Source organism: Rhinoderma darwinii, chromosome 9 (assembly GCF_050947455.1).
Source record: "Rhinoderma darwinii isolate aRhiDar2 chromosome 9, aRhiDar2.hap1, whole genome shotgun sequence".
Taxonomy (NCBI): domain Eukaryota; kingdom Metazoa; phylum Chordata; class Amphibia; order Anura; family Rhinodermatidae; genus Rhinoderma; species Rhinoderma darwinii.
In genome coordinates this window covers 50,984,783-51,010,855 of record NC_134695.1, presented here as the reverse complement: position 1 = coordinate 51,010,855, position 26,073 = coordinate 50,984,783, and the positions used below count along the sequence as shown (strand labels likewise).

Below are 26,073 nucleotides of genomic sequence, written 5' to 3'. Positions count from 1 at the left end.
AGTCTTCTGAGGGGATTCTGCTCTGACAGGTCTATGACTAGTTGATGCTCGTCTACACTGGTAATACTGGCTGGAGCATTATCTGCTGGCTCTGCATGGTACAGGTTGCCCTTTATTACACTCTGCCTCCTATATGAATCAATAATGCCGGGTGTACACCAATATATAGGACTTTTACCAAATTCACCTCCATCCATGCGCCATTTCTGTGAATACAGCGAACGTCACATACAACCTGCTTTATTTTCCCTGATACAAAACTGGCAACAAATAAATTTAAATGTGCCCCTATGTGTTTTCATTGATTTCAGCACAGAAATATTACTAATAGCGCTCTAATTTTCAGGAAAAAGATTGCAAAAAATATTATCATGTGACTATCTGTTATAAATTAAAGCTTTTCTGTCTGACATGGCGCACATTTCTAAAATGTGCCTGGTCATTTAAGGGTAAAATTCTTACAATAACCTGGTCCTAATGCCGGGTTCCCACAAAGAGTAAACACTGCAGAATTTCCCCAAGGGAATTTTGTGCAGAAATTCTGCAGCATTTAGAGTAGCAGCAAATTGGATGAGTTTAACAAATCTCAGACCCACCCTGCGGAAATGAATTGCAGACACGTTGTACGGAAAGTGTTCTGCGGTGCGACTTTTAATGGCCACTTTTGTCCGTGTGCCCTTGTATACTGCCCTGATGCCCAAATGGTTTGTCCACCCCTGGAGAGCCAAACATTAAATGACTGAAGTAAACATCCAGCAAGTCTATGTACATGTATTCTACAGGGACTATGTCAGATTTCCTAACATACAGAAATACTGAATATAGTGAGTTAGTGAGCACAGGGAACTTTTCTCCACCTGTACCAATCACAAATAACATTTTAAGGGTGCAAGTACATATATTTTTTTATTAATGCGTAGAACCTATATTTTTCAAAAATGTAATAATTGATCCAGAAGTAAAGACTTTGTCATATTCATAAGATAGAGTTTGAAATCAAATTTAAAATGTATTGCATCAGATGTAGAGAAAGAAATCTGAGAAATGAAGCTGAGGCGGGCTCAGCAAACACAGAAGGCAAAAACAGCTACAGGGTGACCAAAATGAGTATGTAGTGAAAGGGACCCTGTAATAGAAGCAGGGTGGGGGCAGACGTAGACTGTGTAGGGATGTTTATAAAGAGGACACATACGACATGTATCGCTCTCTTCCCAGACATCATTCCGACCGGCTTCTCGTCCTGCATCGTCTTCTATTTCTGTATTTGCTACTAAAAATTTCTACCTCCCAGTAACCACCTTCTCAGGCAATTTATACCTGTACAATCCTCTCTTCCTACTCATTCATCCCTGACTAGCAATCTACCTATCACGCTACCTGACTTTATCCACGTAGTCTTCATTAACCCATCTCCTCATCAGAAATGGACACCTCCTACCCCCGTGAAGATATTTTCATGACCCACCCGAACAAACCAGATAATGCCCATACTGTAATTGATATTGGAGCCCCCACAGCTCCTAGAGATCATCTTCTCTGGTCCTTGTGTAATACCGTGTACCTGAACCTCTTCTGTCTTGGATTCATGGCATTGGTCTACTCTGTCAAGGTGAGAAAAAAATGGAGGGGCAATTTAATGGGTAAGAACCTGGAAATGGGTAACTCAGTATCGTGTAAATATGGTTTAATGTGATTGCCGTAACTCAAAAATATTTACTGGGGAGATTTACTAGAATTGTATAACAAATTGCGCCTTATAAATGGACTACATGCATTTTGCCAAATTTATTATGCATTTTAGACACTTTTTAGGCTCCATTCACATCTGCGTCAGGGCTTAGTTCAGGCGTTCTATCTGGGCTTTCTGTCAGGGGAACCCATGAATGGAACCCTGACTGAAACAAACGGAAACCATAGGTTTTGCTTCCGTCAAAACGACGGAACACTTGCACAATGGAGATAAACGGAAACCATTTGCAACGGATCCGTCACCATTGAAATCAATGGTGATGCAAAAGGATGGTTTCCGTTTGTTTCAATCAGGGTTCCGTTCATGGGTTCCCCTGACGGAAAGCTCAGACGGAACGCCTGAACAGAGCCCTGACGCAGATGTGAACGAAGCCTTAGACCTATATTGACCGTTTGAAAAGAGAGTTTGTCTAAGATAAATAAAAAAAAAAGCCATGGTTTATTTTTTGGCTTAAATAATGCCGTACGGGAGCCAAGCGGTGGCGTGAAGATTTGCACTAAATTTATCATACCATATGCGCCATTTTGATAAATTGAGAACAGTTTGCGCCATTTTCATTGTCTCGTAAATGAATGCATCTTATAACAGTATGTACAACTCTCCCCCAAATGTATATCCTGTCTATAGAGCAGCCTTATTGAATATACATATTTAAAGAAACACTGTCCTGTCCCCAATATCAGAGCTCAGGGATGACATTCTCATTCCCAGTTTGATATATAAAACCAGTTTAACAGATCCCGATATTAAGAACTGACAGTGAAATGACTACAGTTGGGTGATTATTATTTACATTCACACTTATTTTCTGCTTTGTTTCGATTCTCGTCATCATCTGGTAGATCAAATCAGATGACTCGTACAGTATTCGGCCAGTTATGTCTAACGCTGCCCAAAAACATTAGACGCTTGCTGATGATTTGGTAAGAGTCTTTGGCAATCTAGTGTCAATGGGGCTACCAGACCAAAAGGCAGGAAAATAGATTAGACTGGTTAGAGTTTATTATTTAAACTCTGTTTTTTATTTTGTTGTTTTTATTGATTCCCCATAGATAAGTGGTGCCAGAGTTGTCTGGCAGCTGCTAATCAATCATTGCTCCATAGCATAAACTTTCAAGGGTTAATGTAGCAAAAATTATGGCCACATATGGTAGAGTTGGGCACAAATATTGGGCCATGTAGGGGACATATAAGCACTTGTCATCACTTGGGTGATTTATAATATGTTGTACATCTGAAAGTATTATAAATGACCCTTGAATGGGTTGTCCAGGATTAGAAACACATGGCTGCTTTCATCCCAAAAAAAAAAGAGCCACACTGTTCCATAGGTTGTGTCTGATATTCCAGCTCAGCTAAAGTGAATGGAGCTAGAATGCCATACCACACATAACCTGTGGACAGGTGTGGCGCTGTTTTTGGAGCAAAGCAGCCATGTTTTTCTAATCCTGGACAAGCCCTTTTCAATTTACTGTATGATGAAACTGCAGGGAATCTGGGGCCGGGCCAATATCTTACCAACAGTTATGTCAGTGCGTGGCCAGCTTTAGCCACAAGAGCTTTTGACTAATTGCTAAAGAATGGACACCCTAAGGGACCATGGGGAAATGAAAAAAAAAGCATAAACTGAGTCATAGGGAAATATAATATCTTTATTAAATATACATAATTCATAATGCATAGACACATAAGATCAAGGATGAAAAATGCATTCTAGCAGTATGACTACACAAAATATCAGGATAAATGTTGACAGTGGAGGCAAATAGAAATCTACAATGCAAGTGCAGAAAAAAAATACCTCGACCAATGATGTTTACACTATATACACATTGTCCTAAATCTCTTATTCGGCTGCCTTCTCACTGATAGGACCCGGCCGGTGTAGACTATCGTGTGCATGAGGCATTACACTTAGGGTATGTTCACACACACTACGGACGTAAATCGGGCGTATTAACCCCCGAATTACGTCCGAAATTACGGCTTGAATGCGTTGACAAACATCTGCCCATTGAAAGCAATGGGCTGACGTTTGTCTGTTCACACGAGGCGTATATTTACGCGCCGCTGTCAAAAGACGGCGCGTAAATTGACGCCCGCGTCAAAGAAGTGACATGTCACTTCTTGGGGCGTAATTGGAGCCGTTATTCATTGACTCCAATGAAAAGCAGCGCCAATTACATCCGTAATGGACGCGGCGTTCAAGCGCCTGCACATGCCGCTACGGCTAAAATGACGGGGCTGTTTTCTCCTGGAAACAGCCCCGTAATTTCGGCTGTTACGGACGCTGCCGTGTGAACATACCCTTAGGCCGAATTCAGATGAACGTGGGGAAACTCGGACTGGAAAAACAGCAGTTTTTCATGTCTGAGTTGCCCCCATGCGGGTCCCGTTTTCATGGATCCCCAGAGTCTTGAGTCTCTGTCGGGATCCGTAAAGACGGAACAAAATAGGACACTTGTTTACCAGCTAGACGCCACACTATTTCTTCACCAATTCAATAGTGCAGTTTTGGTATATCATAATACATATGATCCCATAGGAGGGGTCTTGTATTGCAGCGACAGATCATTTTTAGCAACTTCAGTGGCTCGTCAAAAATATAGTCCATTGAAATAGTGCAACTTTTAATTACAGCGGAGGATTGTCCTCTGGTTTTGCTTCTCTGTCATTTTGTGGTATATGCTCAAACAACCCACCAATCGTCTATAATTCAGTTGAAGAAAAATGCTCTGGATTTGGCAGTATCACCCATGTGCCAGGCAGAAGGTGCATACGCTGGTCTTGTAATTACCATTAAGGGCAGAAGACTTGGATCACTGGCTCACCAGAAACCAGTGGTGCAAAATACAATAAACAATTTCATGCAGGTGTTTTTTTTTATTTTAGCAGCTGCTATTTGAGAAATAAGTAAAATCTGGATATTCTGCTTAGTGACAGTCACATTGATATTAAAAAGCAAATTTAAAGGGTTTTTCTCAAAATGACAACTCCTTATCATGTGCCATTTTAGGGCATATGGACCTCATAGAGGGTTTCCCCCTCTCAAGACCCCCCTCTTTCAACCAGTGCAGAGAGCTGCTAATAAAAAGCGGCTATTGCTATGGCGGACCTGACTCATCCATGCATTACATAGTCGAAAATTCACTTGAATGACCATCGTGTAATACTACATTTTATCAATGGTGGCTGCTGCAAGGGAAATGTCTGGCCAGGTGTAAACTTCACATCAGCTGTTTATAAAAAAAAAAAAAAGGATTACTGTAACGAGACTCTGGTGTAATTCTTCAATCCCTTTATCGTAACCCAGAGACCTTATAGGATTCATAGCGGAAATGCCTGACAAATGTTTCCACTCTCACCTCTGCTATTCCTACTTTGGAACGATAGTATAGAAGGCAATAAAGTATTCTATAGTTCTGTATTTTGGCAAAGATTTGCTAGGCGGCCTTTATGTCAAGCGTCTATGAACCGGCTAAAATAATCTTGCCATGCTTATAGTTGAAGTCACAGCTTTTTGTCTTTTAAGACTAACAAATCTTAATCCATAAGAAACATCCAATACTTTATCTTTCAGGAAACCATATTAAAATGAAGTGTGGCAAATATAATGATTATTGTCATTTATCTCTCACAATTATCCTTAGTATTTATTATTTTTGTTGTTTTTTTCCACATTGTACAATTGTACCCACCATGTACTCTGTATGGCACCAAACAGCAATGATGATATACTCATCAAAGTACAAGGAGCCAGTCATCATGTGTTATATATTCAATACTCATGAAACAACTATTATTTTTGGCACCATGAACTGTGTGTTCATTCTTGTGTGGCTTGCTGGCAGCAGAAACTAGTGATTTTCGGGTAACCTTATATCATTTTTTGTAACTCCAGAGTACACAGCATGTTCAAAATAGTATTTAAATGTCAGGTTTATATATAAGTATTTTTCATAAGAAAAAAACCCAACAACTTTGCAAATAGTCTTGATTAAAAATATCCTACTGTTGTGTGCATGCAGCTCCTATACAGACCTATGTATCTCCATGGTGTAGTAGTCTCATCCCGCAGTCATGAGTTATGGTGCCCATACACAGTAGAGGAAAGTCGGCCGAACCCGCTAATTTCAGCGGTACCGGGTGACTATTTAATGTGTATGGGGATGTCCCGATCCTCCCCCGATTTCAACATGCACGATCCTTTGTTCCTGCAGGAGATAAGCCGCTTCCAGAGGAGTCTGACAGCGGCTTATTCCCCTTAGCGCATTGAAAACACATGCTCGTTCGACTGGCAGAAACGGGAAGCAAAGCTATTGTAAGTGTCTTGGCAGCTTTACGCCCTTCCATATGCCCTTTCTTCTTCATAACCTAAAGACAGTGGGGACAGCTGGAAGGGGTGACTTCAGAATCTGCTGTAAGGTACTGAGTTAGTAAGTGAGATTCTTATTAAATCTTAATGCTTCATGATGATCTGTGTCCTGCTTTCTCTTAGGCACGAGACCAGAAGGTGCAGGGGAACGAGCAAGCTGCTAAGCGTTACGGTCGGAAGGCACGATGCTACAATATCCTGGCTTCAGTGTGGAACATTGCTCTGCCCGCTTTGGTGCTGGCCCTGGTGATCACAGGCATTGTGCACCTGTCACAGGTGGTAAATGCTTCCCTTGACTTATTCAGCCTTCGAAGCTACATGGGCAGTACAGATGATGATGACCTTAACTAAAGAAGAGAAAATAAACAGTTAGGCACTGACCAAATAATATATTCAAAGGTTCAGCGACCTTCATGTTGGAACAACCCACAAAATCAACTCACTTTCAAAAGTATTTATTCTGGAGAAGAACAATCACACATTACAAGACAGCACTTTGAGTTGGTACTTCACTCAGATGACAAAGAAGTCCAAGGCAGAACTCCTCAAGGAAACTGTTGAACTGTTTCACCCTTTTCTCGGCTCATCAGCACAGGATAAGACTAAGTCATGTTCTAATAGAAGGTAATGGCCTAGCCAACAAGGCCAAGTTTATCTACAAGAGATATTGATTATTAGTCAAGTTCACAAGAGTATTAAGAAATGTAGTATATGATGCAAGACGAGGGACAGTCAAGAAATAATTGGACTATTCACCCACAGAAACACCAAAGGAGAAACAAAGCCGCAATGGTCCATGAAGATTAGGAATAACATAGGAAGATATAACATCAAGTCGTAGATCATTTCAGCAAACCACAATCATTAGTGTTAACAATATTATTGATTTCATGTATCATACTTTATCTTCTAATAAAATGTAGTTAACATTTTGGCATTATTGATGCATATTGTTAGTTATGGACTAATGTTAAAGTGGTTGTCCACTTTGCACAATCCCTTTTTTGTTATAAGGGTCCCCCAACAATAAACTCATAACAGGGTATTCTGCTAGGACCCACAGCAAGAGAAGCACATCTATAAGGGGTGCAGAGTTACCAATTGTACCTGGGCCCTGGTAACTAAAAGGACCCAAAGGCTATTCTGCCCCATAAGAAGACATCAGTATTATAAATGGCCCATGGTAGGTGGGGGGGGGGGGGGCCGTTATTGGTTTTCCATTGTGGCCCAGGAGCCTAAATTTATGTATTTGTGGAGGAACCGTTTGATATCCCTGCAGCACCATAGATGAGTTGTGTTCGCCAGAGTTAGAGACGCTCCTTCTAGCTGCTGTCCACTCTTGCTAATAGATGAGGGTCCTGAATGGGTGTATTTGTGTATTTCTGATTTATTTCAGGGTTCTTCCCTTGATGTCCTATGTGCCAAACCTTTTCAAAGCCGCAAATACTCATTACATTAATGTTATTGGATCCTGATGTTTTTGTTTTTTTTGTTGTTTTTTTCACAAATCTCTTTTTATTTTGTGTTAACGCTTCAGACAATATCGTAGACAGAAAACAACATATGCCAAATGATACGAATAAATGTTTCATACAACAAATCAGTACCTCTCTTCTTTTTCAGAGCAATAACTGATCCATTTAACAATCGAGTATTTGTACAAATATTTCATAGTCTAGATGTTTTTGATGAGATAAAGGACCCAAAAGTCACACTTTGAGTTGAAAATTGCAGCTTTTGGGCATTTAATGCCACCATAGCCACTTTTGTAAAAAAAAAAAAAAAAAGGGAATGTGGCTTCATCCACTATCTCCTTGCTGGCATAGATTTCACTCTGTACTGGACCCGTTCCTTGCCCCCCGATGGAACTTTTCCCTCTACCCCATCGGATAATTTTTTTTACTAGCTTCAACTCTCCCCTTCACTTCTACCCTCCGGGTCCTCTCAGGCTCCCTCATCATCTTGCAGCTCATACGGAGTGTACGTTTTTATTATTTTATGTCTAATGCTGGAATGAATGGCACAATTGTGGAGCACAGCCAGCGGAAAGATTCAACAGATTTATTAAGAGGCGCGTGCCTTTTAATAAAACTGTCGCATCTTACTCCAGCGGAGCAGAAATCTAAGACTGGCGTATGAAACGCCAGTCCTAGTAAATCTGCCCCATAATCTCTTGTTCCCAGAGATGCATGTGGCATAAAAAAAACTATATTTAGATTCACTAATTTTTTATTATTATTACATTCATTATTCCTTCCATCCACATCCTCTCCCTTCCCCTGGGTGAACTTGATAGATGTAAGTCTCTTTTCAGCTTTACTAACTATGTAGCTACTTTAGGTAAGAACAAGGCAACTAAAAGCAATTTGGACTCCTGTAAGAAGAATGAAAGGTTGTTGGTGCACCAGGCTTCAAGGGGTTGTCCAGTCCCTAAAAATTGATGGCCTACCCTCAGGATAGGCCATCAATATTTGATTGGTCAAGGTCCGACTGCCGGGACCCCTGCCGATCAGCTGTTTTGAAGGGGCTACAGTGCTCGTACGAGTGTTGCTTCCCCTTCATTACCCTTACATTCTCAAATTGTGAATCTCCGACACAGCAGTAGTGGCGGTTCACATTATTACAGCCTTTTTCCATTCACTTAAATGTGTGAAGGTAGTAATACTGTGAACCGCCGCTACTGCTGTGTCGGAGATTCACAGGGTGAGCAGTGACCGGAATGAAGGGGAAGCAGCGCTGGTACGAGCAATGTGGCCCCTTCAAAACAGCTGATCGGTGGAGGTCCCGGCAGTCGGAACCTGACCGATCAGATATTGATTGCCTATCCTGAGGATAAGCCATACATTTTTAGGGACTGGATAACCCTTTTAATAATGAAAAATAACAGGAAAGCTTTGAATCTCTCGACAATGTGTCAGCAGTTTTATTATAACATAGTAGACATTAATAATTTAAAATTGAGGTTATTCTGCACTATAAAATATATATTGCTCACTTACCACCACCATATTGTTTGACGAAAGAACAGTTCACCTGTTCCTTCCCTCTAATAGTTCCTTAGGCTTGGTTGGGATCTTGTAGTTGTCTTTTTTTGGCCTTTGTCAGAAAAAAATTATATATACATAATATTTTACTGGGATCGCAGTCTCATAAACTGTTCAAGTCTTTGCTGGCTCAATCAAAAAACATAAGCTATGAAATGCCAACCACATGCCACAGTCAGACACAAATACAACAAAACCTTAATACGCGACACATTCCCTTAGACATCTGATTTTCATCATCAGATCCTGCAAATTTCCCCGAGATCTGCTGACACGATCTTATGTCTGTAGGAACAGTCAATTCTTTATGTTGCTCAAGATAATCAGTTCAGAGGTGTGTGGTAGCTGTTGGTCTCCCTCCATAGAAATAACTGGAAATGGGGGAGGTAGAAAAGACAGCAGTTAATTGGACAATCGTTCAACTGACAACTATCTTATGTCCTGCTTAAAGAGGCTCTGTCACCACATTATAAGTGGCCTGTATTGTACATGATGTGATCGGCGCTGTAATGTAGATTACAGCAGTGTTATTTATTTAGAAAAACGATCATGTTTGACGTGAAGAGTTGATGAGTTTCTTAATGACCAACTGGGCGTGTTTTACTTTTTGGCCAAGTGGGCGTTGTGGAGAGAAGTGCATGACGCTGACCAATCAGTGACCAATCAGTGACCAATCAGCATCATGCACTTCTCCCCATTCATTTACACTGCACATAGTGTTCTTACTAGATCACTATGTGCAGCCACATACACACACACTAACGTTACTCAAGTGTCCTGACAATGAATAGGCATCACCTCCAGCCAGGACGTGATGTCTATTCAGAATCCTGACACTTCGGTAACGTTTGTGTGTGATTTACAGCAAGGCAAGAGTAATCTAGTTTTAAATGACAGTTTACAGCGTAATCTCGCGAGATTACACTTGCCTGTAAATCTCACACAAACGTTACCGAAGTGTCAGGATTCTGAATAGACATCACGTCCTGGCTGGAGGTGATGCCTATTCATTGTCAGGACACTTGAGTAACGTTAGTGTGTGTATATGTGGCTGCACATAGTGATCTAGTAAGAACACTATGTGCTGTGTAAATGAATGGGGAGAAGTGCATGACGCTGATTGGTCACTGATTGGTCAGCATCATACACTCTCCACAACGCCCACTTGGTCAAAAAGTAAAACACGCCCAGTTGGTCATTAAGAAACTCATTAGCATAAAGCTAATATAGGTCATAACTCCGTCAAAAATGATCGTTTTTTAAAATAAAAAACACTGCTGTAATCTACATTACAGCGCCGATCACATCATGTACAATATAGGCCACTTATAATGTGGTGACAGAGCCTCTTTAAAGGCTTTGAAGCATAAAATACTAAGCAACCCTGTGGTAAATATTTGCCTATATCATATTGTACTTCAACTTTCTGGGTGAAATGGCAACAATCTCAAAATGACGCTGTGCCCGCCTTCACCATAAAAGCCGTTTATCCAAACCTTTATATGGCTACCGAGGTTGACCAAAGACTGATATTCCACCATGGTCCTCTCTTTTGTCAGTAGTGTCATTAATAGACTTCTATTGTATCATTCTAAACAACCCCATCACTTTTTTTTGTCATAAACCTAGTGGCAAAATCACCATCCATCTTTAGGAGGGCTTGAAATGGACCTTCCATTCAGCTCAAAAACACTACTTTAGTAAGTTTACACGCTGCATTTCCACATATTGTAACCTTACATGTAGCACACATTTTCATGCAAACCCATTTGTGTCAGCCTAAAAAAAAACCTTTTTGGGAATGCTCCCCTGCTGCCACATTGCTGACTTGTGGTTTCCTGGTGCCTTATTGTTACACTATGCTTCTGTCTTACCACATGGCTGCCCTGTACCTTCCTGCGGCCCTGTGCCTCCCTGCGGCCCTGTGCCTCCCTGCTGCCTTCTGCCTCCCTACTACCAGCCCAGCGCTCTGAAAAAAACAAAACAGAGCTCTTGGCCCTGGATGGGCATTTCTCAGCCAGCATGGCCTGCCTGTAGGAGCTTCTAGAGAATCCTAGACTATGTTCCTTATTTCTTGCCGACGTTCTTTCTTTAAGGCCCAGTTCACACAGCGTTTTTTGGCGCTGATTTTGATGCGGAAACCGCCTTGGAATTAATGCCAAAAAACACCCCAAATCTCCCTTCATTGATTTCAATACACGTCAAGAGTTAAAAACACCTGGTCATTGCCTCAACAGACAATACAACATCAAGGGATAATTCAAAGTATGACTTTGAGTCCTGCGATCTCTAGCAATCAGTTTTCTGCCGCTCAGTCTCGTCTACTGATGATGAAGACCTACTTGCTGCATTTACGGGATTTTGCTCCAGCTACTGGGCGGCTGTTCCTATGGCTTTTTTGTAATCTGTTCAGTAACAGTTTCCTCCTGCAGGGTTTTTTCTGGCCAACCGTCTGTAAATTGCAGGACAGTCTGTAAAAATAAGGGACTTTTTTCCAGTGCCCCTAAAAAAAATAGATTTTTGGATAAGTTGTCCTAAAAAAAAAAAAATCTATTTAAAGTGGTTTTCCAGCCAGTAAAAATTGATGGCCTATCCTCCCGATAGGCCATCAATAGTCCATCAATAGTTGATTGGTCTGGGTCCGACTCCCGTAAACTTAATTTTTACTTGCTCGCTGTGAATCGTCGACACACATGTAGCGGCGATTCACAGGTATTGCAGCCTTCTTCTCCCATTCACTGCAATATATTATACAAGGAGAAGTGCTCAGCGACAATTTTTTTTGCATGACATCCAATAAACAAGTATTTGCTCATTAATCGGCTGATCATTGTCCTGTTTAGACAGGACAATGATCAGGGATGAGCATTTATACGGGCGCTCGTTCACCCGATCATTGGCCTATGTAAAAGAGCCTTAATCTTCTTATTTAACTCTTTTAAAGGGGTTATCCGACGACAGGCAAGAAAAAAAATCATCCACCAAGCACCTATAACATTGACCTGCACTGTAATTCTATAGTTTTCAAGCTAAAAAATAAATCAATATGTTCGTAACATTAGATCAATATCTCTGCTCAAACGCTGTAAGATTTCCTGGCTGTAGGCAGGACTGCATGCTGTCCTTTGTCTGTTTTCCTACATGTCCCATGATGCTTTGCTGTCCTCTCTGCACATTTATCGCCACCCACCACATCCCTCTGTCCATCCTCCTGCATTGATCTACCCCTAGTCCGCCTACACCTTCCCACGTGTAATGGGCACGGTCGCGGACCACCAGCATTCTGTACTCACCAGCGGTCGCAACTGCAGACCATTGAGCTCTTGCCGGCATCTACTCCCGCTGAGATGCGGACGTGTACTGCTTTCCTCTCCTGCTGATGCCCGTAGAATGCTTGCGCATGCTCGCCCCCACTTTTAAAGGGCCAGCACGCACACCAGTAACCTATACCAGGAGCTATAAAAGGAACTCTGCCCATTCATTCCTTGCCTGAGAAATGTTATGTCCACCCATGTTTGTCCTTCAAATGCTTCCTTAGTTGTATCCTGTATCTTTTTTTCAGTAATTGTGCTTAGTTCCAGTTCCAAGTTGAGTCGAGTTTACCATCTGTGTCCGGTGGCCATTTTATACTGAGTGTCCGAGACGACTTCACCATCTGTGTCTGGTGCCCTTGCCATACTGAGTGTCCGAGACGACTTCACCATCCATGTCCGGTGTCCATGCCAAACCGAGTGTTCGAGACGACTGCACTACTCTAGTCCAGTGTCCTAGCCAAGTCCAGGGTCTGAGATGACTGCACTACTCCAGTCCGGTGTCTTAGCCAAGTCCAGTGTCCGAGACGACTGCACTACTCCAGTTCAGAGTCCTAGCCTCACGTCATCCTCCTGCAAAGGCCGCTCTCCGCGGACTGTCTGGCATTTACCCACTTGTGACCTTCCAGGTACTTTTGCATTGCTGACTTTGTCACGATCCCTGGGTATGTGGACCAACTACGCCGCATCGCCGTAGCGGTGTAGCATCTGGCCAAACATCAGTCCTAGTACAAAAGTACATTTAATAGTCCAGACAGTAATGGAGGCTCGGCACAGATGAACTTGCAGACACCAGACGTGGTGTATATCAGCAGGCGTGACAGGTGGCACAACACGACTCCAGCAGTCTAAGGCACAGGAACAAATATAGTACGGGATACAGGTAGAAGTGCACGGGAACAACGGGAACAGGATAACACCAAGGGACCATTTGCTAAGATAAACATGAGTAAACACAACAATCGTCAGGCAAGGAGTAAAGGGGCAGGGCCCTTCTTATAGTCCAGGGTGATCATGGGCTAATTAATGATTATTTTCATGTGCTCGTGCCCAGCCCTTTAAGGCCAGGCACGAGTGTGCTCACGCACCCTATTGGACACAGCAGAACGGAGCGGAAGTGAGCGCTGGCGTCTCCTAGGGAGGAGATGCAGGCCAGCGCTCACAGATCCGTAGCTGCGGCCGTCGGGACGAGAGAATGAATCTGCCATGCTTCTTTCAGCATTTCAATACTTACATCTGAATGGCAAGCCGTGTTTTAGAAATTAAAATAATATTCCCATTGGTACTGGTAAGGAGCTTGCGTAGATTGGACAGGGGGAGCCATTAAGGCAATTAGACCCTGCGCAGGCGCAATGCTAGGTTGCTGCCGGGGGCTGGCTTAGTAAACTAATGGCATCAACGCCAGCCCCTTGCGGTCACATGTTGAACGATGCTCCGACACTGAGTGAAGTGGGAAGAAGTCCAAGGTTACGTATAGTGGTGCCGGCGCATCATCCAGAATCAGAAAACTACAGAATAAATGGATCACATGACCGCTGTAGCTGGCATAAATTGCATGTACATATTTTTGCTTTTGCAGAGAAACATGAGCGTTTGTTTATGTAGATCTTGAGGTATATGTACAATTACATATAGAGAATAGCAAAAAAAAATCTTTCTAGGTTTGCTATATCTTCTCAAATTGTCCCATTGTATTAGACTGGATGCCATACATTTTTTGACTGCCATTTCTGAGCTATGAGGATACTAACGACCATCATGATATAGTGAATAGTCTTGTACGTTTGTGCGTGGTATTTGGGCTGTAGTCATATCTAGTTTTCCCTTACCTGAGGCAAAGATTCAGTTCGATGGCCTAACCCTTATCAAGGCCAAGGCAGAGTGGCGAGTGGCTTGGTGGCAACCCCCCTTGCCCTTCCTTGAGGGCTCCCTAGCTATATCCCTGCCTAGGAGACAATTGTAGTAACTAGACTACACCGTATATGTTATGTGGAAACCCTTTCCTAGCATCCCTGGTAGATGACCATATTCATTTTACTGTATTTTATTAATTTTTTTAAATTCTCAGGCAAGTATAATAATAAAGAAAATCCCCAAAACGGCCTAAAAATGTGATAGTAGTTAAGTAGCTGCACAACGGTGATGATTTGATCTACATTTATATCCAGGATCACAGTAAGTGTGAAGTCTCTGCAAATAGATCATTGAAGTTTCAAAAATAACTGTCTAAAGTTAAAAGGATCGGAGCACGATGATTATACGTGAAGCGGCTTGTAAACATTTATTCCTTTTTGTTCCTGTATGTTTAAAATTGTTCCTGTACCCGGTATTTTAGGAGGGGTCTTGAGCTGGTGGTTGTCTCAGGGTGCACACCATGCAGCTTGTGGATCCCTGTTCTGTAATTAAAGAGCCGTCAAAGTTATAAATTCCTTCTCTAAGTGCTCCCACATGTGGTCTTCTTGTCGTGATGTATTTTTTTTTATTTTTACACAGCAGATTGATTCTATGTTTCTTGGATTTGATTCGAGATTAAAGTTATTTAGAGGACAGAGTATACCAGAACTCAGCATGCTAAATTTTTAATCTACCCTCACATATTTGTGTTTAATTGTTTAAGGACCAGGCTAGTTTTGGACATTAAGGATAAAAATTTTGCAGGGAATTCCAGGCAAAAAAACGCATCAAACTGTGGTACAGTTTTTTGCCCAGGAATGTCCGCCGTTTCATCCAAGGAGACCACTGCAGCCTGTGATTGGCTGCACTGGCAGTCACATGGGATGAAGCGTCATCCAGGCCGGCCTCCTGGAATGATGTTTTATCTCATGTGACCGCCTCTACAGCCTGTGATTGGCTGCAGCGGTCAGATGAAATGGAACGTCATCCCAGGAGGCCGGACTGGTGGAAGAAACACAGACTCCTGTGTAAGTATAATTTTTAATTTTTTTCTGAGTTGTGTTTTTTGCGGCGGAATCGCTGCAACCCGCCGCAAAAAACTACAACTGCTATTTCTTGTGGGTTTTACCTCCCATTGAATTCAATGGGGAAAACCCACAACAAATAGGCAGCGTTTACGCAAATACCATTGACATGCTGCGGAATAAAATTCTGCACTGCAGGTAAATTTCTGTTTTTTTCCGCTCAGTATTTACGCAGCGTGTGGATGAGATTTGTTTTATCTCATCCACTTTGCTGCTACTGTATATGCTGCGGATTTTCCGCAACAAATTCCGTTGTATTTGCGCAACGTGTGAACTGACCCGAAATGTAGTTTTTGTAAGAATACTTTTAAGAAAAGTTTCTTTGAAGGGATTTCCAACTAAAGACATTGATGGTTTATTGCCAGGATATGCTATCAATGTTCGATTGATAGGGAACTGAACAATGTCACCCCCAATGGCTCGATAGAATGAAGTGGTAACAGCGCTAGGAAAGCAATGTGTACCCTTCAGCTGCTGTTACCTCCATTTTTTCAGAGTCCTCTGGCCGGCCCATTTTAGTCAGCAGCTGACCATGCGGCATCTAGAAAGAAAATCATGAAGAGTGAACCTGACAAGACCCAAAGGAGCACACCGCTTTTCTAGCACCTCTGCCACTTTGTTCTAGAGATCGGTAAGGGTCGTAAATAGTCTGACCCGCACCGATGTGCCATCAATTTCTTAAAACTCCTTTAAATTATTTTAAAATTTACTAATGTTGTAAATGACTATTACCACTTGAACTTAAAAATTTATTAGTTAGATATGATTGCCAAACTATATTTAAAATTGGCAAATATAACGAAAAGGTTGAAATTGGCATAAGAACCCAGGTAGTTGAAAGTAGATGACTGGAAATTAGAGTTAAAGATGAATAAATTTAAGTTTGAGCTATTTGGATGAAAATGAAAAATATATGTGAGACATAAAGCAACTGAAAAAATGCTGCGGATGCTTGATAGAAGCGTAACTACTTGGGGTACAGAGGTTGCCCTCATATCTGGGCCCTGGAGGGGGCCCAAAAAGTCCCTTTGAACATATAGGTGGCCAGTACTATAAATGATGCATGATAGTTGGCAGGCCCTGTTACAGATTTTGCATTGGGACCAAGGAGCTTAACATTACACCTCTGATGCTTGATGCCTTCTGTCAAGCATGGGGGAGGAAATGTAGTAATATAGGATTTCATGAAGGGTATGGAGGAAAATTGTGCAAGAAATAATGAGCCAAAATGATTTCGTTAGCGAATCATTGGGGCATATTTTATTATGCAGTAGGAGAACAATCCAATGTAAGATATTTGGTGAAGAAATAGGGTTCAAGTCAGAAGGCCATGTGAAACATTGACTAAGAGGAAAGACATTTGTGTACTGCAAACGTTAAACTTTTACAGTGGGCATTGCCAGCTTGGATAGCAATAGTCTATTGACCATGGAAAAAATGGGCAGCAGCTGATGACAAAAAGAGAAAGTCTTCGGTACAGCAAGTCAAATGTGTAATTTACTGTTGACGTGATGGAATGGGCATAGCCAATTTGGGTAGGGATTTCCAGATTAACACCAGGAGTAAAGGTCAATTTAAACGGGCCAATGATCGGGCGAACAAGCGTTCGTGCGAACACTCATTCCAGATCATTACCCTGTGTAAACGGGGCAGCAATCTGCCGATCATTGCGTTTTTTTATGTCTTAGATCATGTGTTGTAAAGAGGAAATTTTGCATCACACGATCTTTAGATCAACGATTTTCAATTTGAAAAGCGCCACATCAAAAAATGCTTGCAGTAAGACGCACTATATAGAAAAAATGCCACAAAAACGCCATAAAAAAACACATGTACCATTTTACCCCAAAAAATATAAACCTGTTATTGCTCACATCTAAGTTTCGGACTTAGATGTGATTGGTAACAGCTTGATCCTGCGTGTCAGAGACAAGCAGGACCCGTTGGCAAAGAACCCATCAGTGCTGCTGACCTGACGCATACAGGTCTTAGCGCAATATACAGCTGCTCTATATACAGGATACAAAACAGCTGTATCTCAAAAAGTAAAAATAATTTTTAATAAAAAGTATTTAGAAAGTTGCACAAAACACACTGATAGACATTTTTATTAAAAAAAAAAATATTTCAAAAGGTGTACATAGCCTTTAATGATAACACAATATGCTGTAACCTCCCTCTAGTGTTTACGCTAAGCTCACATAACATGGATTTTGTTGCAGATTTGACGCAGATCTCACCCTTTTGCATTGAAAATGGTCAAATCTGCAATGAAAATCTGTGACAAATCCACAAAATCTATGTCTATGTAGGTGATTTAGAGCTCTCAATACATCTGCATGGTTGCAAGGACTCACTTAGTCTCTCAATGAACGACTTGTAACCATACCTCCCAACTGTCCCGGATTCAGCGGGACAGTCCCAGATTCCGAGCGGTGTCCTGCTGTCCCGGGCGGCCGGTGGTATCTCCCAGTGTCAACTGTATCTGCTTCCTCAGGACACCAGTACAGTTGAATCCAATGCTGAAGCAAGAAACCGTTAGTTCCCAGCTTCAGCATTAGTACAGAGGACTCCCCGGGCACAGCGCTACTTTAAGTGCCGAGGTCGGTGAAGCCTTTGTCGTCACAGTCCATATATGGACAGTGACATCAGTTGCTCCCCCAGGAGAGGAATCCCGGGAAAGAGCGGTGCCGATGATCTGGCCAGGGATTCTTCTCCTAGAGGGAACCCCTGACCTCACTGTCCATATATGGACAGTGACGTTAGGGGCTACTACTGAAGCGGAATCCCCTGGTAGAGCATTGCCGACGCTATGGCTGGGGAATCCACTCCTAGAGGGAACCCCTGACGCCACTGTCCACATATGGACAGTGACATCAGGGGCTCCTCCTGGCCAATGCTCTGGCTAGAGATTCACTCCTAGAGGGAGTCCCAATGGTGCTATCTACGGATGGGGGTTAGCGCTATCATTAAAGGGGGTGTGGAACTATGTACATGAGCACTGTGGCACTATCTACAGAGGACACTGTGTGTGCCACTATTTACTATGGGGGCTATATACTGTATGGGGGCAGCTATATGGGCATTATACTGTGTGGTGGCAGCTATTTGGCATTATACTGTGTGGAATGGACTATGGGGCATTATACTTTGTGGGGGCAGCTATAGGGGCAATATACTATGTGGGGGGCATTATACTGAGGGAAGGCACTATGGGAGCGTAGTGTGTATGGGCGGGAATTGGGCAGGGTGAGAGGCGTGGATTAAAATGAAAAAAATTGTGCTGAACTGGGTGTGTATGGGCAGGGATTGGGCGAGGTTGGAGGTGTAGCTTAACAGGGAACACTATGCGCACCACATCCGTTGTCCCTCTTTGCGATACTGAAAGTTGTGTGGTATGTTCATAACCTTTCAGAGGTGCAAGACCAGATTTCTAGAATGAGGATCTGTGAGAAGATACATGCTACTAAGGATGATTCTATTGACTCTTTCCTCCTGAACAGGCAGCCATGGAAACATTTTCTGGACTTCCCAGGTTAAAGAAGTGCATTATCATCCAAGGCTATGTTCATATGTTCATATGTCACTTCTTGAAGCGTTTTACAAACTGATATTTACAGTCTTTTCCATTGAGGCTTAAAAAAAACGCTCTGAAAATACCCCTCAAAATAAGCTTCAAATACACTTGAAAAAATTGAAAAATGCTTTGAAAATACCATCAGGGTATGTTCACACGGCCAAATTCCAGACATATACGAGGCGTATTTTGCCTCGTTTTACGTCTGGAAATACGTCTCAAATACGTCGGCAAACATCTGCCCATTCATTTGAATGGGTTTGCCGACGTACTGTGCAGACGACCTGTTATTTACGCGTTGTCGTTTGACAGCTGTCAAACGACGACGCGTAAAAATACAGCCTCGTCAAAAGAAGTGCAGGACACTTCTTTGGACGTTTTTGGAGCTGTTTTCTCATAGACTCCAATGAAAACAGCTCCAAAAACGGACGTAAAAAACGCCGCGAAAACGGCGTGAAAACGGCGCGAAAAATGCGAGTTGGTAAAAAAACGTCTGAAAAGCAGGGTCTGTTTTCCCTTGAAAACAGCTCTGGATTTTCAGACGTTTTTGTTGACTACGTGTGAACATACCCTTATATTTACACCTTTTCGCAACCACACATTTCATTTATTAAGATTTTGCCTATATATATATATATATATATATATATACACTTATATATTATATAATTATGAGAGAAGCTCTTTATTTGTTTTTTAAAAATTTGTTGTCAGTGATAGTTTATTTCCAACAATGATCTTGATTTTATTTATTTTTGTGTACATGTCACATCACATACATGGAACCAAAGTGAGGGCTTGTCCACACGTAATGAATTTGCTGCGCAAAATTTCTGCAGCATTTGCACATCAACCAGCAGACAATCCGCTGTGGAAAATAGTGCAGATTGTTTAAGGGCTGTGTGATAGCGATATTTCTTCCTGTGATGTCATTTCGACCTCCTGTAAGAAATTCCACACTATTGTTGTTACTTATTGATTTCTATGGGGAAAAAAATGCAGGAAATCAGTTCACTTTCTGCAGCAATAATTGACATGCTGCAGAAATAAAATTGCGCACCGCAGGTGAATTTCTGGACGGAATTTTTCCAGCAGCATATGGACGGCATTTGTTAAATACCCACTTTGCTGCTACTGTAATACGCTGCATATTTTCCGTCTGCAATTCCGGACGGAAAATACGCAGCAATTCCGTTACGGTTGGAAAAGCCCTAAGACTACCTGATATCTGTGTGTCTAAATTTTGCATAAGGGGAAAAAAAATTGCATATTTATTATTATGAACATTTTTATTACTATAATTTATGTTGTGTGTTTTATTTTGCTTCCACTACAGTGATAACAGCAATAACCATTAGAGGGCGCTGTGTGACTATTCCATAACTCCAGTAGGTAGAGTCATTTACAGCTTGCTGAGCTTTTACTGTTAGCTCTGGTCTGACAAGTTTATCACGTTCTTATTTTAACCCTTTCAGTTTTGTACATTAGGAGAAGCTACCATTTTAAACACTACATCCCACTTCCCCTACAATTGTGACAACGAACATACTGTATCAGACAAGGCAGAACATACATCTTGGTAGTCTTCAAATGGCCGCTGCATTCTGAAACAAAATGAGGTACATATAAGACCAATTTCACAGGAGCGTAATATTGCTCATTTCTGCGCCCGCATTATGGCTGTAAATCTAGGCCCGAACCCTGGTCTGATGACCCAAACTAACAGCATTACAGGTGTAGGGTCCTCCTCAGAAAAGTATCTTTCCCAAAGAGATATGTAGGTTCATTACTAAGGACTTATTCACAAGAACGTATTTCTCGTCCGTATGCCGTCTGTTTTAACAACGGACAGTACATTGACCCATGCAATTCAATGGGGCTATTAACACAGCGTTTGTTCTTTTCACAGAGCGTGTGCCCGTTCCAGAAACTCCGATTCTGGTCTGTTTTTGTGGCTCAGACTCACCCATTAAAGTCTATGGGTGCATGAAAAAAATGGACAGCACATGGACGACATTAGTTGCTAAGAAATGCAGAGAAAGAAAAAAAGAGTAAAACCAGGAAGCGCTTGCAGAGGAGAAAACAGATGAGAAAAATGGATGACACATGTAAACCACGCGGACGCAACACAAACATTCATATGCTTGAAAAACGGTCCATTTTTTCGTGGACGCAAATCAGACACGCTCGTGTGAATTATACCATAGGTATGTGTCTAGTGAGTGGCAGGAGCTCCACTATAAGGGTATCTTGTGAGGGTAGTTGGATTGTAAACATCCCGTGGTGATATAAGACGTGACAGCTTTCTTCAGCAAGAAGTATTGGAGAAATGTAAAGGGAGTCTATCAATAATAACATTATATCAGGGAATTGCGATTTAAAGAATTCCCAGTATCCACTTTTATTCCCACTTGTCTGGTGTGATTCTATCATTGTCAGGGTTTGTTCTGTTATGTATGTTGTAACACCCATGGCCATGGGCCGTCGGGAGTACTCACCTCCCGACGGCCGCAGCCATGGATCTGTGAGCGCTGGCCCGCATCTCCTCCTCAGGAGACGCCAACGCTCACTTCCGCTTCATTCTGCCCATACTCATCCTGGACTATAAGAAGGACCCAGCCCCTTCCCTCATTGCCTGAGCGTTGTTGTGTTTACCCGTGTTCGTTTTTGCAAATGGTCCCTTAGTGTTTTCCAGTTCCCAGTGTTCCCGTACCTGCTACCTGTATCCCGTGCTACCTTGTTCCTGTGCCATAAAGAGTTGGAGTCGTGTTGCGCCGTATACTACACCTTCTGTGTTACACCGCGCCTGGTCTGCCTGCTGCCAAGGTCCCATCCGAGCCTACCATCGCTACTGTCTGAATTACCACAGGTACCCTTATTCGAACTATATTGTGGACATCAATAACATAATGGTACTAGTATTAATCTGGGGTATTTGTTAGAGAGGTCAGGTCTGTAGTCTGTATTTATTTAGGTGTCCGGTCTGGTGCCTTGAAAGAAGTGAAGACATTCTCAGGTTCACACTAATCATAATATGAGAAGGACGAGACAACTTTTCCCCACAGGCCATACCATGTACCTATGTGTGTTCTTACCATTATTCTATATTAACACAGAGTTGTTTGATTTCCTGTATAAACACATTTAAAGGGAATGTCTGATATATTTTCGTTTTAATTAAAGGGGTTGTCTCATGAAGACAGCTCCTGTCAATATGCCCTAACAGGCCATATGAACGTCATAGAGTGAGGTCCCCCGGGACCCTATCCATGAGTCAGAATAAAAAGGCTTTGTATTACATGGATGGCCATTCATCTGAATGGCCACCATGCAATTACATTTCCCCTGCATGTCTGGCCTCCCCTGGAAAAATCAGCTGTTTGCCGGGGATGGCGGGAGCCAGACGCATTCTGAAAGGAGCCGTCTCTATGAGTATGTAGTAGAGAAATAATTTTTTGCCAATTTGTTCTGTTTTCTCAATGTTGCAGCTATTTATGGTGTATGTTTGAAAACTTCCCTGGGGCTACCATAATGGAGGAACAGATTTCCTTCCTGTATTACCTGTGTAGACAGTAGAGCAGGTGTGTGCGCTTTATGGCAGCTCAAATTATTAGAAGTCAATAGATTGTTACATCCTGAGAAGGTGATGAATTACAGCCCCCTCCCCCAGAGACCAGGGAGTGATAGGGAAGATTCATATAATGACTTACCTGTGTGTAAATAGTGTATAGTGTTGCTATCCTGCCGTATCTACACATCCAGCAGTACAATACAGCTGTCATTAACTGCTGCCCATTGTCTAATGAGAATGAGATAAATCTGCTGACTCTGTCCCAGTCTATCCAGCAAAGCTGACAAGTGAGCTATAGAAAACAAGAAGTGACAGCCTATTGTGTGTGCTCTTGCGGCCAGTGTGTAGACCATAATATTTCACACAAAAAAATAAAAAAGACATTGTTTTAAAATGTTTATAAAAAAAATCTGATTTAAATAATATTAAATGTTTTGATAATAGATTCTCTTTAAAGGGAATGTCCACTTTTGCAATAATTTTTTTTATTCCTCTAATGCAACCTAAAATAAAACATTATATACTCTTTTCTCTTTATACAGAATGTATGTTAGCAAGACCTAAGGGTGGATTCACACGAACGTGTATTGGGTCCGTGCGGGCCGCGTGGTTTTCACGCGACACGCACAGACCAATACAAGTCTATGGGGCAGTACAGACAGTCCGTGCTTTTTGCGCAGCGTTTGTCCGCTGCGCAAAAAGCGCGACATGGTCAATATCTCCGCGTATTTCGCGCATCACGCATCCATTGAAGTCAATGGGTGCGTGAAAACCACGCAGGTCACACGGAAGCATTTCCGTGCGAACTGCCTGTTTCGCGCACCAGCTGTCAAAAGTATGAATGTAAACAGAAAAGCACCACGTGCTTTTCTGTTTACAAACATCCAAACGGAGTGTCTTTGAGATGAGCGAACCCAGACAACCGAACCGAACTTCACCGGGTTCGGCCGAACTCGTTTTGGCCGAACCCGGCAAAAAAAATTCCGGTACGCGACGTCAGGAGATAGTCACTGTCCAGGGTGCTGAAAGAGTTAAACTGTTTCAGCACCCTGGACAGTGACTTCCGATCCCAATATACATGAACGTGTAAAAAAAAAAAGAAGTTCTGACTTACCGATAACTCCCGGCTTCTTCCTCCAGTCTGAACTCATGGGATGACAATTCAGTCCAAGTGACAGCTCCAGCCAATCACAGGCCAAGCACAGGCTGCAGCGGTCACATGGACTGCGGCGTCATCCAGGGAGGTGGGGCCCGATGTCAAGAGAGGCGCGTCACCAAGGACGCGTCACCAAGGCAACGGCCGGGAGGGAAGTTCTCGGTAAGTACGAACTTTTTCTTTTTTTTTAACAGGTTTCTCGATATTGTGATCGGCATTCACTGTCGAGGGTGCTGAAAGAGTTAACTGCCGATCAGTTAACTCTTTCAGCACCCTTGACTCAAATAAGTCGAGTCGCTTCTCCCCTTATGTAAATCTACCCTCCCAAAGCAGACACTGAAACAGAGTTGGATTTTAATGGCCACAGCAGCCGTTTATTATTTAAATAACAATAACTTTAAATACCATAATTTTTGAATCCCCAAAAAAGGGGATACATCATAACAACAAATAACCCACTGCGACCCTATCAGGGTCATAACATTATAAACCAACCAGAATGACAGGGGCAAGTCCTTGAAGCCACCGATACTTAATTTTGGCCATCTGCCCACAAATACCTTACCCCCAGCCGTAACCCGGCCCAGGAGCACCAAATTACCTTTTTGCAGATGACCACCATATATATATAAATATATATAACCCAGCTTTCAAAAGGGGTAACACCCTAAGAAGCCGACAAATTGGGGGTGCATCCCGTGATGCATTCCCCCCCACCACTTTTTACGACCTACTTCAAGGACTCCCCCCCACAGCTGCAATGACAAAATTTAACCTCCCCCAAAGACAAATGTCAATAAGCAAATAAACTTTGACGAGAAGAACCACCATCCGCAGCAACCTTTTGCCGCGGTCAACCGATCCACATCAGGGCGGGCGGGCGGGAACATGTTCCTGCTTCTGTGTCCTGGCGAAGAGAGGGAGAGCACAAACAGGAAACAGGTACATCCCCTTCAATCCCCACCCCTTCTCACTCAAGCCCTCCTGCTGTCCCCCCCCCCTTTCCTCTCATAGGCCAGCCAACTCTGTGTCCCTCCCATCTATTTTAGTCATGGAGGCCTTCCCTTATTCCTTTTTTCTTCTTTCAGTACGGCCTCTTCTTGACTCAAATAAGTCGAGTCGCTTCTCCCCTTATGTAAATCTACCCTCCCAAAGCAGACACTGAAACAGAGTTGGATTTTAATGGCCACAGCAGCCGTTTATTATTTAAATAACAATAACTTTAAATACCATAATTTTTGAATCCCCAAAAAAGGGGATACATCATAACAACAAATAACCCACTGCGACCCTATCAGGGTCATAACATTATAAACCAACCAGAATGACAGGGGCAAGTCCTTGAAGCCACCGATACTTAATTTTGGCCATCTGCCCACAAATACCTTACCCCCAGCCGTAACCCGGCCCAGGAGCACCAAATTACCTTTTTGCAGATGACCACCATATATATATAAATATATATAACCCAGCTTTCAAAAGGGGTAACACCCTAAGAAGCCGACAAATTGGGGGTGCATCCCGTGATGCATTCCCCCCCACCACTTTTTACGACCTACTTCAAGGACTCCCCCCCGCCAAAGCGAAACAGGCCTTGACCACCTCACGCCTGCGAGCTCCTCCACACTCCCACCGCTCGCTCAATTCCATCGGTCAAAGCCAGACTCCACATATCCATCCCCACCTCATTGAGGTGCACACCGTCCTCTCTCCAGTAGCTGCCTGTCCCAGCCTCCAGATCCCAGTGGCGCACCGCAACCCCACCATTACGCGTCACGAAGCTCGATATGGCCCTATTAGCCTTAATGCGAGCCTTGTTAATTTTTCCCACAGAACGGGCCATCCGCCAGTTCTTCCTAGGGACCATCTCAGACCACACCGTCACCAATTTAGGATAAGTTGCCCATAAGCAGAGCAAATCATGCTTGACGTCCCGTACCAACTCCCGGAAAGGGCGTATACCCAAATCGTTGCCTCCCACATGCAACACCAGTACCTCCGGCGCCCTGTCAAGCAGTACAAAATTGTGAAACTCGGGCAATACCCTGTTCCATGTCATTCCCCGTATACCCATCCACCTCACAACCGCCGCGTCCCGCGGAATCCTGAGCTGTCGACCGTCCGGCCGTACATCCGCGCGAAGGGCACCCCAGTACACAAAAGAATGTCCCATAATCCACACCATGCATGAGTCACGGCCTGCAAAACAAATGAAGAACATACACGCACCACCTCTTGCTGCCGCGTACCATTAATACTCAGGCGGAAACGCACGCACCCGGAACATGCTATACATCAAGATATCACAACA

General features: G+C 42.8%; 1 protein-coding gene and 1 long non-coding RNA gene across 2 annotated transcripts in view; one reads left to right on the top strand and one right to left on the bottom strand.

Annotated features, from left to right (window-relative positions):
* Positions 1-1,423: 1,423 nt before the first annotated feature.
* On the top strand, positions 1,424-7,021 carry IFITM5 (interferon induced transmembrane protein 5). Its single transcript, XM_075837648.1, has 2 exons — positions 1,424-1,609; positions 6,249-7,021. Exons 1-2 carry the CDS (start codon positions 1,424-1,426, stop codon positions 6,474-6,476), a joined length of 414 nt encoding a protein of 137 aa, XP_075693763.1. The 3' UTR covers positions 6,477-7,021.
* LOC142660791 (uncharacterized) overlaps positions 3,382-26,073 on the bottom strand; it is a 34,443-nt gene continuing 11,751 nt past the window's right edge. Inside the window, exons 2-4 of the long non-coding RNA XR_012850566.1 lie at positions 9,125-9,221; positions 6,569-6,780; positions 3,382-6,472 (exon numbers count right to left, since the gene is read on the bottom strand). This is a non-coding gene — a long non-coding RNA (uncharacterized LOC142660791). The remainder of the gene's footprint in view (positions 6,473-6,568; positions 6,781-9,124; positions 9,222-26,073) is intronic.